Source organism: Mirounga leonina, unplaced genomic scaffold (genome assembly GCF_011800145.1).
Source record: "Mirounga leonina isolate KUSES-001 unplaced genomic scaffold, KU_Mleo_1.0 Mir_171, whole genome shotgun sequence".
In the NCBI taxonomy this organism is placed as follows: domain Eukaryota; kingdom Metazoa; phylum Chordata; class Mammalia; order Carnivora; family Phocidae; genus Mirounga; species Mirounga leonina.
Window position 1 is genome coordinate 16111329 of NW_023270436.1, and position 26080 is coordinate 16137408.

Genomic DNA, 26080 nt, shown 5'->3' on the forward strand with positions numbered 1-26080 from the left:
GGCGGCATAGTCAGAATTGCACTTTAGAAGGGTCACCCTGGCTGCTAAATGGAGAATAGACTGGAGGCAGTGAGCTGTAAGGAGAGAGACCAGCCTGGAGACTACTGCAATAGTCCAGGGGAGACAGAACAGTGGCCATAACTAAAGCAGGGGTGGAGAAGATAAGAGAGAAATTTCCTTCTTTTCTTTTTTTATGTAGATGGAGCCCAATGTGGGGCTTGAACTCACAACCCTGAGATCGAGACCTGAGCTGAGATCAAGAGTCGGTTGCTTAACGGAATGAACCACCCAGGTGCCCCAAGAGATATTTCTAAGGTAAAATCCAGTTGGTGGTTGACTGGTTGTAAGAATGAAGGAGGAGGAGACAATGAGAAAGACCGATCCCTAGTTTGTTAGTGTGGGGACTACATGGATGGTGATGCTGTTCTCAGGCCACCTAACCACTGACAAGAGATGCCTGAAATTAATAATCTAGTAGGAGAGCCAGGCAGGGAGACAATCATCCATCACACACAGGAAAATGAAATGTGCAAGAAGAGTGATGCTGGCAGGGCCTCTGGGGGCAAAGAGGGAGGGGGATGGGTTCTGGCTGGGGAGCCTCAAAGGGCAAAGAGATCATAGTAGATGGAACAGTTGGAGAGAAGCTGGAGAAAGGAGGCTGGGAAGATGACACATGATATAGGGCTTGGAGAAGACCTATGTGGTTGAGACATAAAGTGGGTGGAGGTGCTCCCAGGAGGCCCTACCTGGCTGTCCGAGGAGTCAGTGAAGAGAACTCACACTCAGTTCTAGAAGAGGACTTGGTTTTTCCTGTGTTTTAGAAAATCAGTGGTGAGTGTGTAAGAGGCAGTGAAATAGGTGCTTGTCTATGCACAGAATATCTCTAGAAGATTCGTTAGAAATCTCTAGTAAAGTGACCTTCTTTGTAATAAAACTGTGGTTGGAGGGGCGCCTGGGTGGCTCAGTCGTTGGGCGTCTGCCTTTGGCCCGGGGCGTGATCCCAGGGTCCTGGGATCAAGCCCTGCATCGGGCTTCCTGCTCTGCGGGAGGCCTGCTTTCCCTCTCCCACTCCCCCTGCTTGCGTTCCCTCTCTCACTGTGTCTCTCTCTGTCAAATAGATAAATAAAAAATCTTTAAGAAAAACAAAACAAACAAACAAAAAACAAAACTGAGTTGGAGGACAGGGATGGGAGGTGACTTTCCCTTTTTTATTTTTATTTTTTTATTTTTTGGTAATTTGAACCATGTAGATGTATTACCTATTTGATACTCCAATACTTAAATAATTATTAAGAAAAAAGTATGTACTGGGGCACCTGGCTGGCTCAGTCAGTGGGGTGTGCAACTCTTGATCTCGGAGTCATGAGTTCAAGCCCCACATTGGATGTAGAGCCTACTTAAAAAAAAAAAAAAAAAACCGCATGTACTGGTTGAATGCAGAGACTGGGGTCAGACAGCTGTGCATTTGATCTTGCCTCAGTCAAGCTTGTCTCTAGTTGTGTCAGTTTTTGCTTCTCTAAGGCCCAGTTTCCTCATCTGTAAAATGGGGATAATAGTGCTTCTTACTTCATGGGTTGTTGGAAGAATTAAATGGGATAATCTATGTCAAGTGCCAGCACGGCAGTGAGGATAGGCTAAATAGATGCTATTAGTATCAGTAATTTAATGGTAAGTTAGACGGGCACATACCCGCTCCAAGGGTAATCTCAGTTTGACACACAGGGTCGGGTCGAGGGAAGGCATTTGGAATCAAACACAGCTGAGGTCTCTGTAAGTGAGGACTACCTCTCTAAGCTACAATGGCCCTCCTCTGCAAATGGGGATGCTAACACACCTCCCTCCTAAGATCAAAGAGCTGCTGGGTGGGGACAGTTTGTCAATGCCAAGTGCAGGACCCTGTGAATTATGTTACAAAGATGAAGATTTTCAGGATGATCTCTCTTTCTCTCTCTCTCTCCCTCCCCCAACATCCCTATCCCCAACCCAGGGGGCCCTTCGGTCTCTCCTGTCTGCCTCCCACTAAGGGGTGAGTTGGGGGGGGTGGGGACATTCTCTAAGAATTGAAGTTTTCTCTTTTTGTTCCAATCTAGGGAAGATGCAGGAAAAATTTCAGAGGCAAGGCCTTAAAGAGTCCTGAGGCAAAGGCCGGGCTCCCTCTATCCCTCTCGCAGGTTCCACCTCCCTCCCTCCTTCAATGATCCTGAGATGGGACAGCCACGTTGAAGGTCGCAGGCACTATTCATCTCCGTCCAGACTCGTGGGCGGTACCCGCACATGCGGAGCCTGCCACCTACAGGGAGAAAGCGGTACTGCAGGCGCGAGTGCCAGAGACGCCCCATCCAGTCACCCTTGTGTCAATGTTTGTTCAGTGCCTTTTCTGCACCAGACGAAGGGGTCCTTGTCCTCGTGGGGTTTACAGTCTGATGGGAAGAATACCAGCAACAGAAGTGCTGGTAGCAACTTCATAATCTGCTTTTTCGTGAAAGCTTTTTTTTTTTTTTTTTAAGATTTGTTTAGTTTAGAGAGAGAGCACGAGATGGAGGGGCAGATGGAGAGGGAGAGAGAGAATCTCAAGCAGACTCCACGCTGAGCTCGGAGCCCGACGTGGGGGCTCGATCTCATGACTATGAGATCAGGACCTGAGCCTAAACGAAGAGTCGGGCTCTTAACCCACTGCACCACCCAGGTGCCCCTGAAAGCCTTTGTTCTTATAACACAAGTAATATATATTCATTGTAGTAAATTTTAGAAGAAAATTAATACCCAGACATTACTTCTGTTAACATGTGAATATAGTCCTTACAGTATTTCTTTGTGCATTTTACAAAAAGTGGAAACATATATTTCATAACATTTTGTAGCCTGCTTTGTTGTGTTTAATAGCTTTATTGAGATATATTTCACATAATATATGCCAGCTTTCCTTTTAACTTAACAGTGGGAGGTTAATAATAATTTAATGCAAATTGCTATTTGTTGAGCAAGGTGCTGAGATTTTTCACACACATCATCACATTCAGTCCTCCCCAAAACCATAGTAGGTAGGTACTAATATCGTCTTCATTCTGAGATGAAGAAGCTGAGACACAGAAAAGGAAAGTTAGAGGCACCTGGCTGGCTCAGTTGGTGGAGCATGCAACTCTTGATCTCGAGGTTGTGAGTTTGAGCCCCATGTTGGACATAGAAATAACATGAATAAAAAAGGTGTGTGGGGGGGGAGTGATTTGTCCAGTAAAAGTAGCAGAGCCAGGTTTTAATTCAGCCTTGTCTGAGAACATAAGTGTTGTTGTTTTTTTTTTAAGTAATCTCTATACGCAACATGGGGCTCAAACTCACGACCCTGAGATCAAGTTGCATGCTCTTCTGCCTGAGCCAGCCAGGTGCCCTGAAAACATGAGTTCGTTCTTTTTTTTTTTTTTTTTTTTAAGATTTTATTTATTTAAGGGCGACTGGGTGGCTCAATCAGTTAAGTGGCTGCCTTTGGCTCAGGTCATGATTCCAGGGTCCTGGGATCGAGCCCCACATCATTGGGCTTCCTGCTCCATGGGGAGCCTGCTTCTCCCTCTCCCACTCCCCCTGCTTGTGTTTCCTCTCTCGCTGTGTCTCTCTCTGTCAAATAAATAAATAAAATCTATTTATTCATTTGAGAAAGAGAAAGCGCACACACAAGTAGGGGGGCGGGGCAGAGAGAGAGTGAGAAGCGGACTCCCTGCTGAGCAGGGAGTCTGACACGGGACACAATCCCAGGACCCTAGGATCATGATCTGAGCCAAAGACAGATGCTTAACTGACTGAGCCTCCCAGGTGCCCCGAGAACATGAGTTCTTAACCATTTTGTTATGCCTGCTCTGTGCCAAGCTGTATAGAATTCAGAAGAATCAGGAAAGAAAAAGGGGAGAGGCTCTCATGGAGCTCAGAGTGGAAACGAAGACAGAATGGTCTTCATACATGGTACAGTGAGCTTAAACATCACTGGGGGACCAGAGCAAGGAGTCGATGTAATCAGGAAAGGCTGCCTGTAGGAGAGAGGACTTGGTGGGGTGTGTGTAGACATAGATGGGCAACGGAGTGGGAAGGGCACTTCCAGCCAGGAGGGGCCAGCCTCAGCAAAGTTTCAGGTGCAGATATGTGTATAAGCACAAACAGGGACAAGTAAGGGAAAATAATTGAGCACCAAGTTCTATGGGAATAAAGAGATGGATGACACCTGCGGTCCGCCCTCCAAAAACTACACAGAGGGTTGGGGGAACCATAGAAATAAATAATAGTTACCCTTCACTGTGCACACCCCACATTCCAGGTTCTCTACCTACACTATCACATTTAAGTTCACAATAGCTCTGGAAGATTGGCAGTTGTTGGCCCCATTTATAAATGAAGAAAAGAAGGCTCAGAAAAATAAATGCCTTGCTGTAGGTCCCTGAGTAGGGAGGACTAGGGCCAAGAGAGTCAACCGAGGAGGCTCAGGGTCTGAATCCAGTGCTCTAACCTGCAAGCTACGCTATTCTGCCTGCCCTAACTTTCACAGCCAGCCCCCTGTGCAAACCTCCAGGTGCATTACAGTCAGGGATCTTTGTAAATTGCAAGACTGATGATCATCTCTCTCCTAGCTTAAAACCAAGCCTTCTCAGTACCCTTCAGATAAAATCTTAACTCAGCACGACCTGCAGGACCCTTTAAGTTCTTGCTCCCTCCCTGCCTTCACACCTCCAGCTTTAAGGCACTGTTTGGAATTCCAGATACAGTACCCTTATCTTTTCTCTGTGGTGATGTCTGCCTGGAAAACTCTTCTTATCTCCCTCCCAATCCAAATTTGTCCCTGACTCACTCATATTTATTTGGGAAGGAGCCATGACTTAGATGTCACCTCCTACAGAAAGACTTCCCAGATTGCCCCACTATAATCCAGGCCCTTCTGCTCTGCTTCCATGACCCTATACCCCGTCCCCTAATCATGGCAATAATAATGGTTAACAATTTTTGAGCATTCACTTTGTGCTAAGGTTACTTGAATTATTGAAGCAGTATCACACAGTAATTAAACGTGCAAGCTTTAAGACCAGACTTTCTGGATTAGAATCCTGGCTCAGTCACTTAAAGGGCTGTAAAACTTAGGCAAATGGCTTGACCTCCCTTTGTACCTCAGATTCCTCATCTGTAAAATGGGGATAAGAATAGCACCTATCTCATAGGACTGTTGTACCTGTGAAGGACCCAGGACATGGTAAGTGGTTTTTTAAAAATATTTTTTAAGATTTTATTTATTTATCTGACACAGGGAGAGAGAGAGAGAGCACAAGCAGGGGGAGTGGGAGAGGGAGAAGCAGGCTCCCCGTTGAGCAAGGAGCCTGATGCGGGGCTCGATCCCAGGACCTGAGCCGAAGGCAGACTCTTAACCGACTGAGCCACCCAGTCAACCTGATGGTAAGTGCTTAATAAATGTCAGCTAATAACTTTTATTCTGTTAAGTCCTTGTAATGACTCTAATTCACAGGTGGAGAATCTAAGAGGTAACTTGACTTCTCCTTGATTACATAGGTAAGTAGCTCACCTGGGACTTGAACTTGACAGCAAAGTGCATGCTGCACTGCCTCCCATTGTAGAACCCATCACACTGGTTGTAATAACTGTTTACCTGTCAGTCTCTCCCTCTAGACTGGGTGTTCTATGAGAGTCACTTCTGTCACCCCAGTCCAGGGACACAGTTGAGACCCTAATTAAAGGAACTAAGGATGCTGAACAGCTCAGACAAGTTATTCAGAAGATAGAGGTGGTGGTCATAACACCCTGACTTCCCCTGCAGTGTGCTTTGGAAAAAGGTTTCAGTGCCTTCTAGGATTAGTCTGTTAGCAGACAAATATTTATTGGCTCAGGAACTGGAGGTGCTCTTATTAGGAAAAGCCACATTAGGAATAGCAGGCAGGATACCCCCAGATAAGCTTTCCCCTAAGCAAGCCCTGTCCTTGGCTAGGCAGCCTCCCCCAGTCTTACAATGCCTCCCCTCATCAGCTGCCCCTGGTATTGGGATGTCCACCTGCCAGCTCCCTGTTTCAAGGAAATAGAGCATCAGAGACCTTAGTGGCTTCAGCATGAGCATAAACATCACCAGCTGCCAGAGAGGATGACGTCAAATCCAGGCCTGGCTGGCCATGGCCTTGGGGAGGCTCCCTGCACAGAGAGGCCTGGTGCCCTGGGGGGTCACTCTGAGAGGCAGTGCAAGCTGGGAACTGCCAGTTCAGTACCCTGAGGATACATCTGATGGTCCTGTCCATTCTCAAGGACCCCACGACTTGAAATATTTTTCTTTCCAAACCCACTGATGTCAGAAATCAAATAGCTATTCCTTTTCTTTTCAGAGCCTCAGATCAGCATGAATGTGACAGGGTGACCTCTTGGGCTTGATATTATTCTACCTAAAGCAAAGCCTGTATGGATTTGAGGTTAAAAGAACTAGCTTGAGTTCCACACTGCCTGGGTCTAAAGCACTTGTCTAAAGATTTCTGACTTTGGGCAATTTCCTATACCTCCCAGAGTCTCAGTTTCCTTATATGAAAAGCGGGTAGAATAGTATCTGATTCACGGGATCTTGGTTGGGATTAATGTATATTCAGTGAGTGCCTATCATGTGCCAAGTGCGGGGGGTCATACTGGTGAACAAAACATAGTCCATGCCCCCTGGTATTTGGTGAAGGAAAGCAGACAATAAACCAATAAATATTTAATCCAGCAGATGGTGGTAAGTGCCATGAAGATAGATAAGGCACAGTAAGGAGGATAGAGTGTCAGGGTGGGGAGGAGTTATTTCACTTCTGGGTGGTCTGGGAAGGCCTTTCTGATAAGAGGATTTCTGAGCCGACCCCTGAGTGAAATGAGGAAGCAATTCATGGGGCCATCTGGGAGAAAACTCTCCCAGGCAGAGAAATGAGCATGTGCAACAGGCAGGAGCATGGGTGGCTCGTCCAAGGAAAGGCAAGAAGGACAATGTAGCTGGAGTGAAATGGGCAAGGGGGCAAGGAGAAATGATGTGAGAGAGGTGGCTAGGGGCAGGGGGTGGAGAACTCGGTAGCCTACTCTAAGGAGTTTGGTATTTACTCTGAGTGAGATGGGAGCCATGGGAGGATTTTGAGCCAAGGAGGAAGATGATTTGACAGATTTTAAAGGATCCTTCTGACTGCCATTTAGAGAATGGACAGTAGGGGGACCAGGTAGCAGGAAGACCAGTCAGGAGACTGTTCCAGTTGTCCAGGTGAGACATGAGAACACCTTTGATCAAATTGGTAGCAGTGGGCAGTAGGAAATGGTCAGATTCTGGATGTGCCTGAAGGAAGAGCTAGCAGGATTTGTTGATGGATTGGATATAAAGTGTGTGTGTGAGAGAGAGAGAGAAGAAGAAGGGAGAGAGAGAGAGAATAGAGTCAAAGATGACTCCAAAGTGTTTAACTTGAGGAATGGCGTAGTCACTTAGTGAGGTGGGGAAGACAATTTGTGTAAAGTGGTTACCATGGATATGGGCACAAAATAAATGCCCAATAAATATTAGTTATTCTTTGTATTGTTGATTTTGTTTTTGTTTTTGTTTTTTTTTTTAAGATTTTATTTATTTATTTGACAGAGAGATTGATAGCGAGAGCAGGAACACAAGCAGGGGGAGTGGGAGAGGGAGAAGCAGGCTTCCCGCGGAGCAGGGAGCCCGATGCGGGACTCGATCCCAGGACCCTGGGATCATGACCTGAGCCGAAGGCAGACGCTTAACGACTGAGCCACCCAGGCGCCCATGTTGATTTTGGTTTAATGGGCTGTCCAAACTCAGTCACCCAAGGCTTTGGAAATGGTGAGCATCCCTGATAATAACATCATAAGCATCATGCCTAAGTATGGGTGCTGTGAGCCAAGCACATGATAGAATCTTTACTTAGTACCACCCTGCAAAGTGTACAAAAGCCCTATGAGAAAATGAATATTTGTTGAATTTTTAATATATTTCAGACATTTTTTCATTTAATCCTTTCTCCAACACTAGAATGTAGGTTACATGAGAGAGCTCTTACACCTGATGTGCACTACCGCACATGCCTGGCACATAGCGGGCACCTTAGTTAATATTTATTAAATGAAATCTCATTATTATAGATGGAGGCTGAGTAAAATCTGAAGGTAGAGCTGGGTTCTGATATTTATTGCATAAAGGATGAATAAATGGGTATTACATTACCATTTTAGAGAAGAGGAAACAGCTGGTGGCAGACCAAAGAAGTGAACCCAGGATATCCTGATCCTTGAACATGGACCCTTTCTACGGCCACACTATGGAGCCTCATAGTGTGGCCCTTTGGCTGTGTTTGAGGATGCCTAGGGATTTGATGATCCTGATGTATCATACGGTGTACCATAATATGTAAAAACCCTGACTACTCAGAGAGAGAAAGATCTAATGCGAGATCAGATTGTGATGCTCTAGTAACACAATCCTAAAGTTTTGTCTTCATGAAACTGCATAGCCTTATTGTATTGTATTTGCCCAAGGTCACACAGGGTGTAAGGGATGGAAACAAAATGTGAATCCAGTCTTCCCACAACAGTGTCCCTATTTGTTCCCCTACACAGGGGTTTTAACCTGGGGCACAAGGACTCTTAGGGGGTCTCTGGATATACTTTATGGTACCTTCTTCCCCCAACATTGTGTGCTTAGGAGCAGGTGCATTTTAGGGGGAAGGGGTTCATAGCTTTCATTATATTCTCAAAAGGACCTATGATCCAAAAGTTTCCTTTCATTTTCTCTTATGAACCTTTTTTTTTTTTGGCCTAAAAAAACCCAAATTTATTGTCTTACAGTTCTGGAGGCTAGAAATCCAAAATCAAGGCGTTAGTAGGGCCATGCTCTGTGCGAATGGTCTCTAGGGAGAAACCCATCCCATGTCTCTTCTAGCTTCTTTGTCTTGTGGCCATATCACTCCAATCTCTGTCTCAGTCTTCACATTGCCTTCCCCTCTATTATTATTATTTTAATTTTTTAAAAATTTTATAAGATTTTACTTACTTACGCGAGACAGAGCACAAGCAAGAGGGAGGGGCAGAGAGAGAGGGAGAAGCAGACTCCCTACTGAGCAGGAAGCCTGATGGCGGGGCTGGATACCAGGAAGCTGGGATCATGACCTGCGCCGGAGGCATATGCTTAACCGGCTGAGCCACCCAGGCGCCCCTAATTTTTATTTTTAAAACTGTTTTTAGATGAGTAGAAGGAAGAAAAAGGAAGAACTGGGGGAAGGAGATTGAAGAGACAAAACATGCTAATTTTTGTTTACAGAATTTTAATGGAGAGAAGGCTAACGTGACGGAAAAAGCCAAAAGTTAAGGATGTTGAGGCAGGATTAAAATCCAGATCTTCTGGCACCAATTCCGGGGCTCCTTTGGTTCCCGTTGCTACTCATTCATTCACTCACTCACTCATTCATTTGTACTGAGTACCTGCTACGTGCCAGGGACAATTCCAGGCTCTGGCAATGGTACCCTGGAAAACTCTGGCATCATAGAGTTTATATTCTAGTAGGGGAGACAGACATAATGATGACGACGATTATGTCACGTGCAAAGAAAAGTGACGTCACAGAACGGGGAGGAACAGGAATGGCGTTTCAGATGAGGTGTTCTGAGCTCAGAACCTCCAGTTGCTGTCCGCGCACTCCAACGAAGACAGCGCTTCCGGACGCCAGCGTGCCCTCCATAAACCTCTCTTTCGCGCTTAGCCTCGCCGAGCCTCACCAAGGTGCGGACTGCAGGGAGAGGGGCGTGCACACGGGAGGTGCAGAGCGCATGCTCCTTCAAGATCTGTGGCTCTGGGGATTTTAACTAGACTCCGACGGCCAAGAGCAGAGTACGCAGGCTCATCGCGTTAAGACAAGTGGGAAGGCTCCGCCCAATAGGAGCTTGCTTTTGAGGTTGTGGTCCCGCCCCCAGCCCATTTTCTACTTCCGCTTCCGGCGCTGAGGTTGTCCAGGTCGAAAATGGCGGCGGCGGCGGTGTCTGTGTCCCGTCTGTCTGGGCTGCTAGGTCGTTCCGGGGCACAGCTGGGGCGTTCTATGTCGAGTGGCGCCCACGGCGAGGAGGGCTCAGGTACTGGAGCTGCGGTTGGCGGGGCGGGCCTCAGCCCCACTCGAGCGAGGCGGAGCAGGAATGTGACCTTGGCTTGAGGACTTGGGGTTGGGGGCTGAGACCCGGGCGGGGTCCCCACACCAGGCCTGAGCGGTCGTGCCTCCTTTGCAGCTCGCATGTGGAAGGCTCTCACCTACTTCGTAGCGCTCCCTGGCGTGGGTGTGAGCATGCTGAATGTCTTCCTGAAGTCGCGTCACGGAGAGCACGAGAGACCCGAGTTCGTCGCTTACCCCCATCTCCGCATCAGGTCCAAGGTAGGCCTTTGTAGGCTCTTCGAGCATCCGTTCTCCTTTTATTACAGATGCCTAGTCTGAGTTCTTCATGCTCTAAAATCGTGTAGAATTTGTCATTTAATTCTTACAGATTTTTATTTTCTCCGGTTTTATGGAAATGTAACAGACTTGGGGGGTCACGTTTGTTTTCTTTTTCAAGGTCATACAATAAGTGCCCTTCAGTTTTCCTTTTTTTCCTGATCCATCCCACCTCTGCCTTCTGATACTGTTCTGAAACAGTTGTCCGTTGTATGAGACTTGGAGGTTTGGGAATCTCCCTTAGAGTGGCAAAATCGGAAGGTGGTTCGCACTTCTAGGACCTGGGCATCTGGCAGGTACTAGCTGCATGATGAAGAGACTAACAGCTTCTCTTATTCCTACCTCTGCTGGTTATTTTCTCAACTGTTTTATCCTTTGCTATTGATGTAGATGTAATCATTTGTTTTCCACTGCTTGTTGTAAGTATTCTTAACAAGAGGCCCTGCTGGCTCTTTAATAACTATTATATCACTTAGCCAAGATAGGACTGGCCTTATAGAAACTTAAGCTAGAGTCTTAGATTCAGAAAGAATTTTTGAGTCTGAGCCCCATTCCTGCCCTTGTACAAAGATGTAAAAGCCATATACCATGGTTTTCAACCTCAATACTATTGACATTTGGGGTTGGATAATTCTTGTTGGGGCAAAGGGCTATCCTGTGAGTCCTAGGATATTTAACAGCATCCTTGACCTCTACCCACTAGATGTCCTCTCCCAGATGTCTCCAGATATTGCCCAGTGTCTTGGGCAAAATCATCCAGGTTTGGAAACCACTGCCCTAGAGCAATGTTTTTCAAAGGCAGCATGCAAAAAATTGAGGAGGGTAGGTTGGTTTCCAATCCAGAGGTTTGTTTTAGATCTGGAGTGAAGCCCAAAGTCTGCATTTAAATAAGCATTTTCTCTCATTTACCCACCTCTACCATTCTGATACAGATGATGTGAGGATTACACTTTCATAAACACTGCCCTCATAGACTAGTTGCCAGGGAGAGGCTTATGAATAATGAACTTGAGCTTGCTTTTCCTACTGCCTACTTTAAAGGCTCTCCTGCAAGTTAAAAGAGCTCCTTTAAATTATGGGAAGGCTGAAATACGCCAGTAGTTAAAGGACTAACTACCATTTTGTTTTTATGTATGGTCTGTCACCCTTTGTCTGAAGCAGTTCATGGCAGTGCTGTTTCTGAATTCTCTTCTGGAATTGCCTAACTGACATCTTCACTCCACAGCCCTTTCCCTGGGGAGATGGTAATCATACTCTATTCCATAACTCTCACATGAATCCACTTCCAACCGGCTATGAAGATGAATAGAGAGAACCTGGACCACCACCCAGTGGGGACCACAGCACTGGTTTGGACCATGACTCTGCACACGGACCAGAAAAATCTATGGGACCTTAAGCTCACCTTCTTTACTTGTATCAAATGATGACCAGTATACTGATCTTCCATCCCTTTGCTTACGGCAGGAGATGGCTTAAATAAATAACTTAGATTGGTCCATGATCTGAGAGTTGCATTCTTTGGTGTTTTTCCCTCCAAAATCAGCATTGTTATTTTCGTTTCTATAATGAAGGTTTATGGCTGCCTTGTACAGGCCTCTGGATAACGGTGTTTATAATAGGCTTGTCCTTGGTTTCTTATGCCTGGAGTGGGTAAAGCAAAGGGACCATAAATGGAGCTAATTTAAGTATCAAGATTGGGTCCTGACAGACTTTGGGTGGTAAAAATATTGAGTAGAATACCTGCAATTTACATCTGAAAGAGGTATCTTTGACTCTCCAGAAGAAGTGCTTTCTCTTGTCCCATTCCACCAGCATTTGCTGAAGAGTATTCCCTGTGGTCAGGTAATTGGCTCCAAAGTGTCAAGTTCTCACCTTGTCATCTCTCAGCACCATGAAGGTTAGAAGGGTCAGAAACTTTTGGAGAAATAAAGGCAGTATGACACATTTCTGCATATAGCAATTAGCTTTATTTGTTTCTGGAATTAAAACCTTCCTGTAGCATTAAGAGTTAGGGAGAAACAATAGTAAGAGTAACAAAGTCACCCTTACAGAGCATTTAATTTCTCTTCAAAATTTAAAATCTTTGAAGTAGCTGAGATAGTTGGAATCACTTTATGGGCAGGATGAAGTCAAAATAGAATGAAGAACAATTGGGCACCTGGGTGGCTCAGTTGGTTAAGTGTCTGACTCTTGATTGCAGCTCAGGTCATGATCTCAGGGTTGTGAGATCGAGCCCTGCATCGGGCTCCACACTGTGTGGAGCCTGCCTAAGATTCTCTTCTCTCCCTCTCTTAAAAAAAATAAAGAACAATCAGAAGAAATTATTCCCTCAGTAGCAGTTACAATGAAAGAACATGGTTGGCTTGGAGTGGTTTTATTCTCAAGGCTCAACCAGACAGTTTTGTAGTAAGATTCAAGAAGCTACCAGGTTTTGGTATTGCATAGTAACATACAGTAAACTAGTACTGCAAAGGTGAGGCATATGGACACACAGGGTATAAAAGCCTTTTACAGAAAGGGAGAAAAGGATCCCTGCTCCCTTTTCCATTTTTTTTTTTTTAAGATTTTTATTTATTTATTTGAGAGAGAGAGAATGAGAGACAGAGAGCATGAGAGGAAGGAGGGTCAGAGGGAGAAGCAGACTCCCTGCCGAGCAGGGAGCCCGATGCGGGACTCGATCCTGGGACTCGAGGATCATGACCTGAGCTGAAGGCAGTCGCTTAACCGACTGAGCCACCCAGGCGCCCCTCCCTTTTCCATTTTGTGATCTAACTGCGCAGTCTGTGCTTGTACTTCCAAGTCCCCAAAGAACCGTTGTACTTGTGGTCAGTCTGAGTTCAGGACAGATGTACTTTACTTTGGCTTGCTGCCTGGCCTCCCTCAGCTGGATTTCAAGTATCCAACTTTTAATCCATGTATAGAATGGACCGTAACCAGTCAAAATGTAAATGTAGAATATATTGAAATGACATTAAGGACTGGTCATGTTAAATATGAAGTGGTCACTGGTAAATTGGAGAGAGGCTAATACAATTTCCATCTTCTGTAAATTGTTTCTTACTATATTGGGTATATATAATTGAACCAAATTACTCAAGACATGCAATTTGGTGACTACGTGACATTCCAAAGTGTGTAAGTGCTCACCTGATCCTGACATTTTTTTGCAGGTATAGAAGCATATTAAGTTATTTGTGTAGCTTACTGTGGGAATAAACTTTAGAAATCAGTGAGGTTTCTAGTTGTTTTAGCATACTATTTACCTTAGATAAATTTTCACTTTTTCTTCACCTTTAAATTATAAAACAAAACTTTCCCCAGTGTACATATGGGATATGTGGGGTTACAGTGTAATACTTGTTCTGTAAAGTGCACTGAGTTCTCCAGGGGCAAATAATGAAACTAAATGTTACAATTTATTCCATCTTCATGATTACAAACATTACAGGCAGGATAGGTACACAAGGCAAATAAAACAAACTTCTCCCATTTAACTAAATGCAGCATTTTGCCAGTTTAATGATAATACAGGTTGGCTTGCTTAATTTGGGCTGAAAGCTGGCAACAGCAAATCTTTGCAATTTAGGATCTTCCTCCATTGTTACTCCAAGGATCTTCATTCCTAAACTACACTATGAGCTCAGAAATGGTGTGTACTGCAACATTCTTCAAGCTTTCACATCTTAATCAGAAATCTGACCCCTCTTCTTAAGGCAGAGAACTCTTAAAGCTGTCTTCCTCTTGGCTAACCCAGTCCACCAGCAATCTTAAAAGTTGTTATTATAAAAATAAAACCGTGCTCCCAAGCATTGATTAAAACTGTTGTGCTGGGATCCCTTTTCAGAGCCTTAGCTCCCTGAGAGAAAAGAGAGATCGTTACCAATTGTTTCCATGAATAATAACCCTAGTACAATGTACCTAATGTCCTTTGCAGCAAAACTTAAGAGGTCAGGCAACCCTGATCATCCTGACAAGTTTATCAGTATTTACATACAAAGGATATTTAAAGCTGATCCCAGACCAAGTATTGCAACCATAATCCCAAGAAGTCATTCAGTTTAAGCACATGGAGTTCCTGCAAGATGCCAGAGCAAATGAGAAATCATCTCATAGCAAAGAGTGATGGTTCATCATCTTTTACAAGTGAGAGGAAATCAAGGAGGAAAGAAAACTCCTCCCTCCTAAACTCATCAAATCGATGGCTATTTTCACAGCCTTAATTGTCGAAATCCAGTGTCCTCAATTTCCTGATTGGAGGAGTCTAATTTCAAGGTGACTGTCAAGGTCAAGAAGAGCTTTCAGGCTTTTCTTTGCCATGGCCCATGAATTCCAGTCCTTCAATGGGAATCTCTTTCTCCTTTATTGCTTTCTGATGGAGAAGAAAACACATGACACAGGTCTATGTGAAGCTTAAGGACCAAACTTTGTAACTATGATGGTACAAAAGTAAATCAGATCAGACCAAGAGAACACCCAACCATGACTGGGTTGTACTTTTTTTACTGTACTGTACTTGACTACTTTTTTTTTTAACCTGAGTACCATTACAGAGAAATTAAATGTAAGACCAGAGAGAGAGATTGGAAAGGAGTTGTGAGGAATTGTCAGTGTTTCAGATGTGGAATGTGGAATTTAAACAGTTATCTCCACTCTGTTATGACAGACACAAATTCAAATCTGAGTTCCAGGACTTGGTGGCTATGTGACCTTGAGCAAGCCTCACTTTCCTATCTATATCCAGCAATTTGGAATTACCCTGAGGATGTTTTAACTTAACTAATTGGGAGTGTTGTGTCCAGTGCGGTTCTTAAAATCCAAAGCAGTTTCACATTCATTGAACTAGAATGAAAATTTCCTAGCGGGTTGAGAGATACAGCAAGCCAAAGAAGGAATTGTAACAACAACAAAATGAGACCCTCATGTCTAACACGCCAGAGAGACTAACACCCCTCTGCGCCCCCCAACAATAATAGTGGAATAGTGCACCACCGCAAAAATCAAGGAAACGATTCTGGTGAACTTGAACTAATCACTTCCTATTTGGGGAACGTTCCATGTATAAAATACCAACAACTATGCCCACTTTTACGAGTTTAGGAGGAGCACCAAATGAACCAAAGGATGTTTCTGTGCTCGGTAAAATGTAAAGCATTGTCAAAATATTTAACTTTGTCATTCAGAGAGATACCGGGCGGCCTTGGTGGTGATGGTGGGGAAACAGCTCCGGCCACTGTCCTCACTGAGGCTTTTCTTCACCCTCCCCATCCCAACCTCCGCGAGATACTACGCGTGTGGCGGGGACACCGCAGAGAGAAGCAGGGGCGGGGGGTAGAGACGAAAGGGCCCTGGCCACCTAAGAGCTCACCTGAACACACTGCTGATAGCGCTTGAAGAGGTCGGTGCACGGGTCTCCGGAGCCGTCCCCCTTGAGGAACTTCTCGGCAAACCAGCGATTGAAGCACTGGTCGTACTCGCGCTTCATGTCGGTGCAGGCCTCCCCTACGCTATTCATGGCGGCGGCGGCAGTCGCGGCGCGCTCTGATGTCGTCACTCTTAAGTGCGTCGTCGGCTTTACGCGAGGACGCACTACGGCGGCTGAAGAGAGAAATGCGGGCGCGGGCGGTGAAGCTGGGCCTTCGGTCCTGGATGGGCTGGCGCCGGGGCTTAACCTCCAAGGCGGATCCTCAGGTAAAGTCCGGGGGCGTCTAAGCGGGTGGTGAAGCAGGTCAGGAGGCGGAGCAGGCCCCACCGTGACCCCTATTCTCCGCCTCATCCCCCCAGCGTAGTGGCAGGGTCACGGCCGAGGTGATCGAACACCTGGAGCGTCTAGCGCTTGTGGACTTCGGCAGCCAAGAGGCCGTGGCACGGTTGGAGAAAGCCATCGCCTTTGCCGACCGGCTCCGCGCCGTGGACACGGACGGCGTGGAGCCCATGGAATCAGTATTGGAGGACAGGTAAACACTCGCGGCTGCGCACCCCCAAGCCTTGCCTGTGGCGCTTTCGCAGCCATTTGAGGTGGCGATGATTAGTGTGTCCTTTCACAGAAGGGAAAAGAGCTTTAGCGAGATGCAAGAACTTGCCCACGGTCACCCCGCGGGTAAGTGTTTTCATGCTTTCCTTTGTTCATTATGGATCTTGTCACTCCGTTTAAAGTCCCCTTGGCCTCCCAGTGTAACTAGGAACCGTGTCCCAACTGCTAATCATCGCCTTTGAGGCCTTGCTTCACAGAGTCCCTGCCTACCACTCGGGCATACTGCTCTTTTTACTCCAGCTACATTAGCTTCCTTACTGTTTCTCCAGCATGACAAATTGTTTCTTGTCTAGGATCTTTGCGTTTGCTACTCCCCTTTCCTTGGACAGCCTGTTTCCTTGGCAGGTCTTAGTTTATCTCCTCCAAGTATCTTCTCCCTTAACAGTCACCTACTCCTGATCTTGTTGGATTTTCTTCTATTTCTTGATTATCTTATTTCTGGTGATTTGTCTCTTGTTAATAGAATGTGAGCTCATGTTTGACTTGCCTACTTGTTGGATTCCTGTCTCAAAATATGGCCTGTACATATCTTCTGACCTAGTGGTTCCCTGTGGAAACATCTGTAAAAGTGCATCAAGATGTATGCACGAGTGTTCACGGTATCCAAACCTGTTTATAATACAAAACAACAACAAACTCGCTAACAAGGGGCACCTGGCTGGCTCAGTCCATAAAGCATGCTGTGCTCTCCAGGTCATGAGTTCCAGCCCCAGTTGGGGGTAGAGTTTACTTAAATTAAAAAAATTTTTTTGAACCCCAAGAAACAAAAAACAGAAACAGTCTAAGTGTCCTTCATGGCTAAATACATCATCATACAATGGAATATTTGACAGTTGTTTAAAAATAATGAAACAACTGGGGCGCCTGGGTGGTTCAGTTGTTAGGCGTTTGCCTTCATCTCAGGTTGTGATCCCAGGGTCCTGGGATCAAGCCCCGCATCGGACTCCCTGCTCTGTGGGAAGCCTGTTCTCCCTCTCCCATTCCCCCTGCTTGTGTTCCCTCTCTCGCCGTGTCTGTCAAAAAAAAAACAAAACAAAAAAACTTAGGATACATTATATCCCCCCATTAAAATAAATAAATAAATGTAATGAAACAACTATGCTGATATGAAAAGATATATTTAATAAAAAAGGCAAAGTTCAGAACATTGTGTATGGGATTATCAATACTTTAATGTGTTACCTGTTTGACATATTCTGGTATATGCATTAAGTTTTGTTTTGTTCCCTCAGAGCATGCAAGAAACTGTAACAATAATTAGTTTTAAAAGAAAGTGGAAATGCAGACAGAGAGTTCTAACTTTTCATCTTATACTGAGGGCCAAAACACAAATGCCTAAAGGAGCAGAGTAGTAACACAAAAAGTGATGTAGTGTAGTGCAATAGGAAGGAGCAGGTCTTTGACAAAGCAGTTTGGGAATATTATACTAAAAGGATGCACAGCCTCTCCCCCCTTCTACCAATTCTTGCCAAATCTTAATACATTTTTAATTTTTTAAAGATTTTATTTGTCGGAGAGAGAGCAGGCACAAGCAGGGGAAGAGGCAGGCAGAGGGAGAAGCAGGCTCCCCGCTAAGCAGGGAGCCCAATGCGGATCTCAATCCCAGGACCCTGGGATCATGACCTGAGCCGAAGGCAGATGATTAGCCAACTGAGCCACCCAGGCGTCCCGAAATCTTAATACATTTTTTTTTATTTATATATATATATTTTTAAAGATTTTATTATTTGAGAGAGAGAGAGCACAAGAGGGGGGAGGGTCAGAGGGAGAAGCAGACTCCCTGCTAAGCAGGGAGCCCGATGTGGGACTCGATCCTGGGACTCCAGGATCATGACCTGAGCCGAAGGCAGTCGCTTAACCAACTGAGCCACCCAGGCGCCCTCTTAATACATTTTTAAAGAAAATGCTCTTTTCTGAAAAGCAGACTTGTTTGCTGGTTAGGACTACAGTTTCTTGGGAAGGATGGGTATGTGGCTCTAAAAGACAGAGGCAGTCTACAACTCTGTCCTACCCTTTTCTTGATGGGGTTTTTTTAAAAAGATTTTTTAATTTGAGAGAGAGTGCAGTGCAGTGTGCAGGGGAAGGATCAGAGAGAGAGGGAGAGGATCTGAGAGAGGGAGACAAGAAGACTTCTCGCTGAGTGGGGAGCCCAATTCTCCGCTCGATCCCAGGACCTGAGATCGTGACCTGAGCCGAAACCAAGAGTCGAACATTCAGCTGAGTCACCCAGGTGCCCCCTTGATGGGATTAAAAAAAAAAATACACTCTTAGGATGCCTGGGTGGCTCAGTCAGTTAGGTGTCCAACTTTTGACTTTGGCTCAGGTCTTGATCTCAGGGTTATGAGTTTGAGCCCCACACTGGGCTCCATGCTGGGCATGGAGCCTACTTAAAAAAAAACAAACTTAAAAACAAAATATTCTTAATATAGATGGGAGCAAAAAAGATTAGCTGCCATTTGCACCATTTAGGAGAACCAGACCTATCTGTAACCATAACCTCTGTGTAAAGTGCTTGCTAGCCTCCCATTCTCACCTCCAGTCTTTGATTCCTTCACATTCTTTCTCTATTTTGTAATCTGATGCTCAAATCTACATAAGTCAGTGTTTCTCCAAAATTATATAGCACTTCGAAACAGACATTTTTATTAAAGTTTTTTTTTTTTTTTAAAGATTTTATTTATTTGACAGAGACACAGCGAGAGAGGGAACACAAGCAGGGGGAGTGGGAGAGGGAGAAGCAGGCTTCCCGCAGAGCAGGGAGCCTGATGTGGGGCTCAATCCCAGGACCCTGGGATCATGACCCGAGCTGAAGGCAGATGCTTAACGACTGAGCCACCCAGGCGCCCCTAAAAGATTTATTTATTATTCATTTGAGAGAGAGAGACAGCAAGAAAGGGAACACAAGCAGGGGGAGTGGGAGAGGGAGAAGCATACTCCCCACTGAGCAGGAGCCTGATGCGGGGATCAATCCCAGGACCCTGGGATCATGACCTGAGCCGAAGACAGACAGTTAATGACTGAGCCACCCAGGCACCCCCAAAATAGAAATTTGAGGTTATTCTCCTACCCAGGCTCTTCAGGTGGCTCTCCAGTGTTCTTTAGGATAAAGACAAAAGCTCTACCATAACCTACAAAGCATCATTTAACCTAGCCCCTGCCCACCTCCGGGATAGGGCTGTAACTTTCAATTCCTCGAGCTCTCCATTCTATTTCCTTCTTAGAATCCCCTACCTCATCCCAGCCACTACTCTTTTTTGCCTACTTTTTCTTTCTTCAGATTTCAACTGCCTCTTCCTCAGATTCTTCTCTATCAAGTCAGGCTCCATTTCAGGACCTGTGGCTCTCTCATGGTATTCAATAGAGCTGTAATTTTACATGTGTTTATACATCTGAGTACTATTTATTTATATATTTATTTATTTTCCTAGGTAATCTGTACACCCAATGTAGGGCTTGAATTCATGACCCCGAGATCAAAAGTTGGATGCTCTACTGAGTGAGCCAGCCGGGCATCCCGTATCTGAGTAATATTTCTCTGTCCCTCTCCTACTGCTCATCCATGTTCCAGGGAGCATATCTGTTATTACTCATCATATGCTCAGTATCTAACACCTAGCACTCAGTAAATGTTTGTTGAATGTTCTTTAAAGATTTTATTTGAGAGAGAGAAGGGGGGCAGAGCAAGAGGGAGCAAGAGTCTCAAGCAGACTCCGCACTGAACATAGAGCCCAATGGGGACCTCGATCTCACGAGCCTGAGATTACGACCTGAGCTAAAGCCAATAGTCAGGCATTTAGCCAACTGCACTACCCAGGCACCCCACTGAATGTTCTTCATTAATATCTTTGGGAAAGGAGGGAATAGAAGCACAAAGAGGAGACAGCATTTCCCAGATCGTGTAGAGGGAAACTGTAAAGAAATGCAACTATTACTCAGGGAAGAGTTTGTGAAAAGGATGAGGGATTTGGATCTGGTAGCTGGAATAGTGACTTCATATTCATTGATCTGCAGTCTTGCCATAAACTTGGAAACCAGTTTAATTATTCCATTTTAGAGATGTAGCACTTGTAGGACTTTGTTTTTTGAACATATTGCCTCACTGAATCATGTTTGAAATGGAACCCAGTTAAGACAAGTGTTAAACCGTTTTAGCCCACACTAGGTGTAAAAGCGCTGACTGGCTATTAGAAAGCTCTTGGCACATTAATACCCTATCTTTTGGTTTTAGCTAAAAAGCATTTGGTGCCTTTATGTGTCAGGCGCTAAGATTTTATATGCATTGTCTGAATTATCACATACAACCCTGGGAGGTAGATACTAGTATCTCCTTTATAGATGAAGAAACTGAGGCACAGAAAGCTTATGTAACATGCCCCAGAGTTTCCCATGTGTAGTAAGAGAATCCAGAACTTGAAATTCAGAGCTTCAGTTCTCAAATATACTTCTAGATATGCCGTCCAAGGGACACCTGGTGGCTCAGTCAGTTAAGTGTCTGCCTTCAGCTCAGGTCATGATCCCAGGGTCCTGGGGTCTAGTTCCACATCGGGCTCCTTGCTCAGCAGGGAGCCTGCTTCTCCCTTTGCCTGCTTGTGTGCGCGTGCTCTCGCTCTCTCTGACAAATAAAAAATAAATTTTAGATATGCCGTCTAAAAGTCAACCCCTAGGGGCGGCTGGGTGGCTCAGTTAAGTGTCTGCCTTAGGCTCAGGTCATGATTCCGGGGTCCTGGGATCGAGCCACCATCGGGCTCCTTGCTTGGCAGGGAACCCGCTTCTCCCTCTTTGTGCTCTCTGTCAGATAAATAAAATCTTTAAAAATAAATAAAAGTCAACCCCTAGAACCTTTATTTTCTCCCATCTCCAGAGACTGACTCAGATGATATCTCTGACTGCAGCCAAATACTTCTTCAGTGCCTAGGATGTCCCTCAGAATCTTATTTGAACCAAAAATTCTTAGCCAAATTGATTCTCATTCCAGTCTGCATCAAACTAGAAATTAATTAGGAAGGAGGGAAAAGGCTTGTAGATGGAAATAGAGTGGTGCCCAGAGAAATGACTCCTGGCAGCCTGACACCAGCAGCAGAGTGGTTCTATCTGGTCTAAGGGCCAATAAAGAAAGGCATTTCTCCAGTGCTGCCATAGTGCTTTCCATTAAATTGCTTTTTATTAGCATTTCCCACAGTTACTGGTTAAAGTGCTTTGTGAGCCTTTCTCAACCAGGATTTCATCTGAACCAGAACACATAAAGATTCAAGTGATTTTTTTCAGTGCTTCCCAGGATAGTATATAATTAATATTAGCCCATATTTTATTATCTATCCCATAGTTATATTAGTCCATAGTTGATTTATTTTTTAAGATTTTATTTGAGAGAGAATGAGAGAGCACGAGAGGGGGGCGGTCAGAGGGAGAAGCAGACTCCTTGCCGAGCAGGGAGCCTGATGCGGGACTCAATCCAGGGACTCCAGGATCATGACCTGAGCCGAAGGCAGTCGCTTAACCAACTGAGCCACCCAGGCGCCCTCCATAGTCAATTTATTATCAAAATGGGTGTCCTATAGTACTTGGGCTAAAATTCTCTTGTAGAACCCTGAGAAAGAGGAAGTGAGATAGACATTTAGTCAGTCAGCAACTGATAGGCACCTGGTCCAGTTTGGAGTTTTATGCATGATTCTGAGGTCAAGAAAAGTTAAGCAACTTGCCAAGTGAACCACTGATGTGCCACGCTCACAGAGACACTGGGTTCAGTAGCCTATGATTATGAAAATAGGAAGGTGTGAGTTTCTTCTGCAAACAACTCCATCATAAACAGTATAACTAGGTGAAAATGTGTGGCATTTAAGGGAGTGAATTTTTTCTGGAAAACATTACTTACATAGGAAACCTGATTATCAAATGAGTGAATAAATCATTTGCTATTACATCTGTGGAGCAGCAGTAGCTTTTAACCACCTGTTGGTGGTAGTAGAGTCTCACTGCATCAAACTCTCCCAGCGCCAGGAACAATCAGCCTCCGGTATGTAGGGGCTAGGCAGGTATTGTGTGCTTACGGCAGGTTAAGTGTGGAGGTATACTCTGAATGAGGAGAGGTGACTGAGGTGTGCCCAGGTGCACTTTCTGAAAGGAGCAGGTGCTATTCAGTACCCACCTCTTACTGCAGTGAGAATGCAGGTCCTGAGAATTATCAGATCTTCTTTAACACTTACTCTTCCCAGCAGTTTTAGGAAGCATTCCACAAATAAGGAAACAGGTACATGGAGAGGGTAAGTAACTCGCACATGTGCCATGTGTGGTACTAAGATTTGAATTTATCTGTGACTCAGGAGCCCAAGCTCTTAGCGATTTCATTATACCACCCAACAGAAATACAAACTCCAGAAGGTCCAATGGTCACCTTTACAGAGGATTTTTATTTTGTTCTCCAAGTTCTCATAGGCCCCCATATGGTTTAAAAAGAAAAGAAAAAAAAAGTGCAACCTTTACTTTTTTGGCAAGAAAGTTAAGGTCTGGGAAGATCCATATTTGTCCAAGGCCACAGAGTTAAGCATGCCAGATCCTGGAATAGACTGCAGCTCTCTACAGTGCGTACCATGAGTGCTTTTGTATCTAGCCCTAGGGTGGGTGCCACAAAAGAAACAGAACAAGTTCTTTCCTAAAAGAATCTTATCATGACAACTTCACCCTCTGCAGCCTTTGCCTGGATGTTCATGTCACATCCTTGCCCTTTTGTCCCATTAGGTTTAGCCCTCAGTCTGTCTGGCTCAAAGCAGAAAGAGCTTGGCTGCTCCCCTATCAGTGATTGAGCAGACTGCTTATTTTTCAGCCCAAGTATCTGGAAGCAGGCTCAGCTATCTTGCCATGCACTTTTAAACCTTGAAACAGCAGTAAAGCCCCATAGATATGTTCAACCTCTGTTTGGTTTCACTAGTTTGCCATCTGGACATTTTAATGAAGCCACCAGGCCGAGAGAATAGTGGAATATTCTTCAGCTATGCAAGGGCAGGCACCTCCATGTCCCTGAAGGTGGCTGCTGTGAAAAAACAGCTCATGTTAGGGGCACAAGAACTGTGCCAATTCCAGTCCCGTCACTTGGGACCTACTGTCTAAGTCACTTATCCACTCTTGAGCAAGTTTCTTTCACCTGCCTGGAAGTCCATTTCCCATCCCACCAATCCATCGGTTTCTTGCTCATCCTTTAGCAGTGACATCACCTATTCTGAGTACCCGTTCCTCACCCAGGCTGGTTTAGGTGCCCCTTTCTACTCCCTTGGCAAGCTCTGCTTACCTATTAAACACATCATATTGTAATTGCCTTACCTGTCTCCACCAAAGGCAACTTACCCATGGTAATCATGCAGAAATATCTGTTGAACATACCAGTCCTCAGGAGTAATTACCACTTACCTCATTGAGTGGTTGAGAATCTATAAACTGTAGATTGTTATTTGGTCGACTATTGACAATAGCTCCTCCATCTTTGAGTAGTGACCATAACTTAAGAATATGCCGCTCCATTTTCTCCCATTCTTGACCCTCTCCACCCATGCTATAGAAGCCTGTTCTTTGAGAAGGTAACCTTGAGCTTCTGGTTTTGTAGATGTCTATACTTGAGATCTGACAATGTGGTAGAAGGCAACTGTGCTGAAGTACTACTACAAAATGCCCATCGAGTTGTGGAGGAGTATTTTGTGGCCCCCCCAGGTACGTGTTCCCCAAAGTGGCTTATTAACAGATTGTCCCTCAGGTGAACTAAGAATATAGTAGGAGCTGTACGGTCCGGATTTGCTACATGAAAGTACTTTAAGAAGTATAAAGTGGGAATTAGGTGGTCAAAAGGTACAAACTTCAGCATACAGCAGAATGACTGTAGTTAACAATACTGTATTCTGTTCTTATCACAAGGAAAAAGTTGTAACTATGTGAGATGATGGATGTTAACTAATCCATTTTGCTGTACATATATATATATATCAAATCATTGGGTTGTACAACTTAAACTTAGACAATGTTGTATCTCAATCTCTCAATAAAAGTGGAATGAAAAACCCCACATATATTAACAGTGAAAAAAAAGTGTAGGTGGTGGCAGTAGACTGGAGGGGTCACATGCACCTCTAGGGGCCAGTCTGTAATAGGAATGTGCAAAACAGGACTGGGGCGGGGAGGTGTGTATATGGTGTCAAATCCTGAGCTCAAGCTCTGCCTGAAGGGGCAACTAACACTCACTGCTTCTCATTCAGTGCCAGGCAGTAATGTGAGCCCATTTTCCCCAAGAACCCGGACATCTGGCATTTTCATGTGTGTGTGGTATTTCCCAAATTTTAAGTATGGGAACTAATTCAAAGATTAAAAAAAAAAAAAAAATACCATGTAAATAAAACATACCTGCAAGCCAGATGCATCCTGTGAGCCATCATTTTGCAACCTTGGTGTTGAGATTTGCATCTTTAAAATTTACTGTGACTATTTTAAATAAAAACTTAAAATAACTCTGGGCTAATACTAAAATCCAGTCTTGGGTGGGTTGAACTTTTTAATCTCCTCTGCAGACACCTGCTGCACCCTTCTGGATATTTGGGAATGGGACTAGCTTGAGCACTCAGGTAGCTGGTTTTCCAAGTACCAGCCTCAGGTTCCGATCATCTCAGAGAACCATTCTAACTAGCCTCACAGACAAACACCAGTCCCCCAGCCCCTTCAGGGGTTACCTCTATGACCAAGACCAGCTAATTAAAGGAAAGCTTTGCTTAAAGCAAGAATGGGAAAGAAAGCTTAGAAAATTGTGGACTTGACTCTAAATCATGCCTCTGATTCACTAAACCACCTCAAATTAACTGGGAAGAGAAAAAAGATTTTATGATCTCTCTCAGAATCTGATAGTTGTCACTATTTTAGCAAACATAGCCATTGATCACATATGCTATTTGTCAAAAAGAATTTGTGTCAGACTTTGCTTCTTGAGACAAAGTGAATTCACAATCATTAGTCTTTCCTTCCACTCCTATATGCATAGAACTGGCTAAACTGTCTCTGCTCCTTATTGAAAAGTGTGCATTTATTAGGCTTCACTTACAAGTGTTACTCTTTCAGACACTCAGAAAAACAGGATAGTAGCTACACTTATTTGCATTGCTTATTTTTCATCACAAACCAAGTGATAACTTAGCTCAGTAGAACCAGCTGGGAAGCAGACTCAGCTATAACATTCTTTTTTGTTACTGTTTTCAAACAGGTAATATCTCTTTGCCAAAGCAGGATGAACAGGAGCCTTTTTCACACAACTGAGTAGCTGTTCTGGGAATGGGTACCCTGTGAACACGTGGAAGCCCAAAGATAGTATTTCGTTACTGTGAACAGTAATGTTCCAACTTTCTTCAGTCACCTGAAAAAAACTGATGGTTAAGTATTTTTTAATAACTCTCTGAAGACAAAATTGGGAAATAATCTAGCCCAAACAAGGCAGTGAGTTCCTACTGCTACTGGAAGAGGTATTGTTACTTTCCAGGTATTTATTCACAGACTGTTCAGTATTTAAGATGTCATCCTCCTCTATCTCCTCTAGAGACTATCTACCAAACTGCACTTAAGT

At 44.6% G+C, this 26080-nt stretch overlaps 3 protein-coding genes across 3 annotated transcripts; 2 read left to right on the forward strand and 1 right to left on the reverse strand.

Moving 5' to 3' along the window:
* The first annotated feature begins 9969 nt into the window (after positions 1 to 9969).
* Positions 9970 to 11964, forward strand: LOC118018546 (cytochrome c oxidase subunit 6A1, mitochondrial). Its single transcript, XM_035017145.1, has 3 exons — positions 9970 to 10110; positions 10261 to 10403; positions 11686 to 11964. Exons 1-3 carry the CDS (start codon positions 10002 to 10004, stop codon positions 11767 to 11769), a joined length of 336 nt encoding a protein of 111 aa, XP_034873036.1. The 5' UTR covers positions 9970 to 10001; the 3' UTR covers positions 11770 to 11964.
* Positions 11965 to 13857: 1893 nt separating this feature from the next.
* TRIAP1 (TP53 regulated inhibitor of apoptosis 1) lies at positions 13858 to 15994 on the reverse strand. Its single transcript, XM_035017146.1, has 2 exons — positions 15829 to 15994; positions 13858 to 14832 (listed from the first exon to the last, which is right to left on the reverse strand). The coding sequence occupies exons 1-2, from the start codon at positions 15973 to 15975 to the stop codon at positions 14749 to 14751; spliced, it is 231 nt and encodes a 76-aa protein (XP_034873037.1). The 5' UTR covers positions 15976 to 15994; the 3' UTR covers positions 13858 to 14748.
* GATC (glutamyl-tRNA amidotransferase subunit C) lies at positions 15982 to 25870 on the forward strand. The gene is made up of 4 exons (XM_035017144.1): positions 15982 to 16151; positions 16245 to 16417; positions 24089 to 24192; positions 25724 to 25870. The coding sequence occupies exons 1-4, from the start codon at positions 16005 to 16007 to the stop codon at positions 25774 to 25776; spliced, it is 477 nt and encodes a 158-aa protein (XP_034873035.1). The 5' UTR covers positions 15982 to 16004; the 3' UTR covers positions 25777 to 25870.
* The last annotated feature ends 210 nt before the right edge of the window (positions 25871 to 26080 follow it).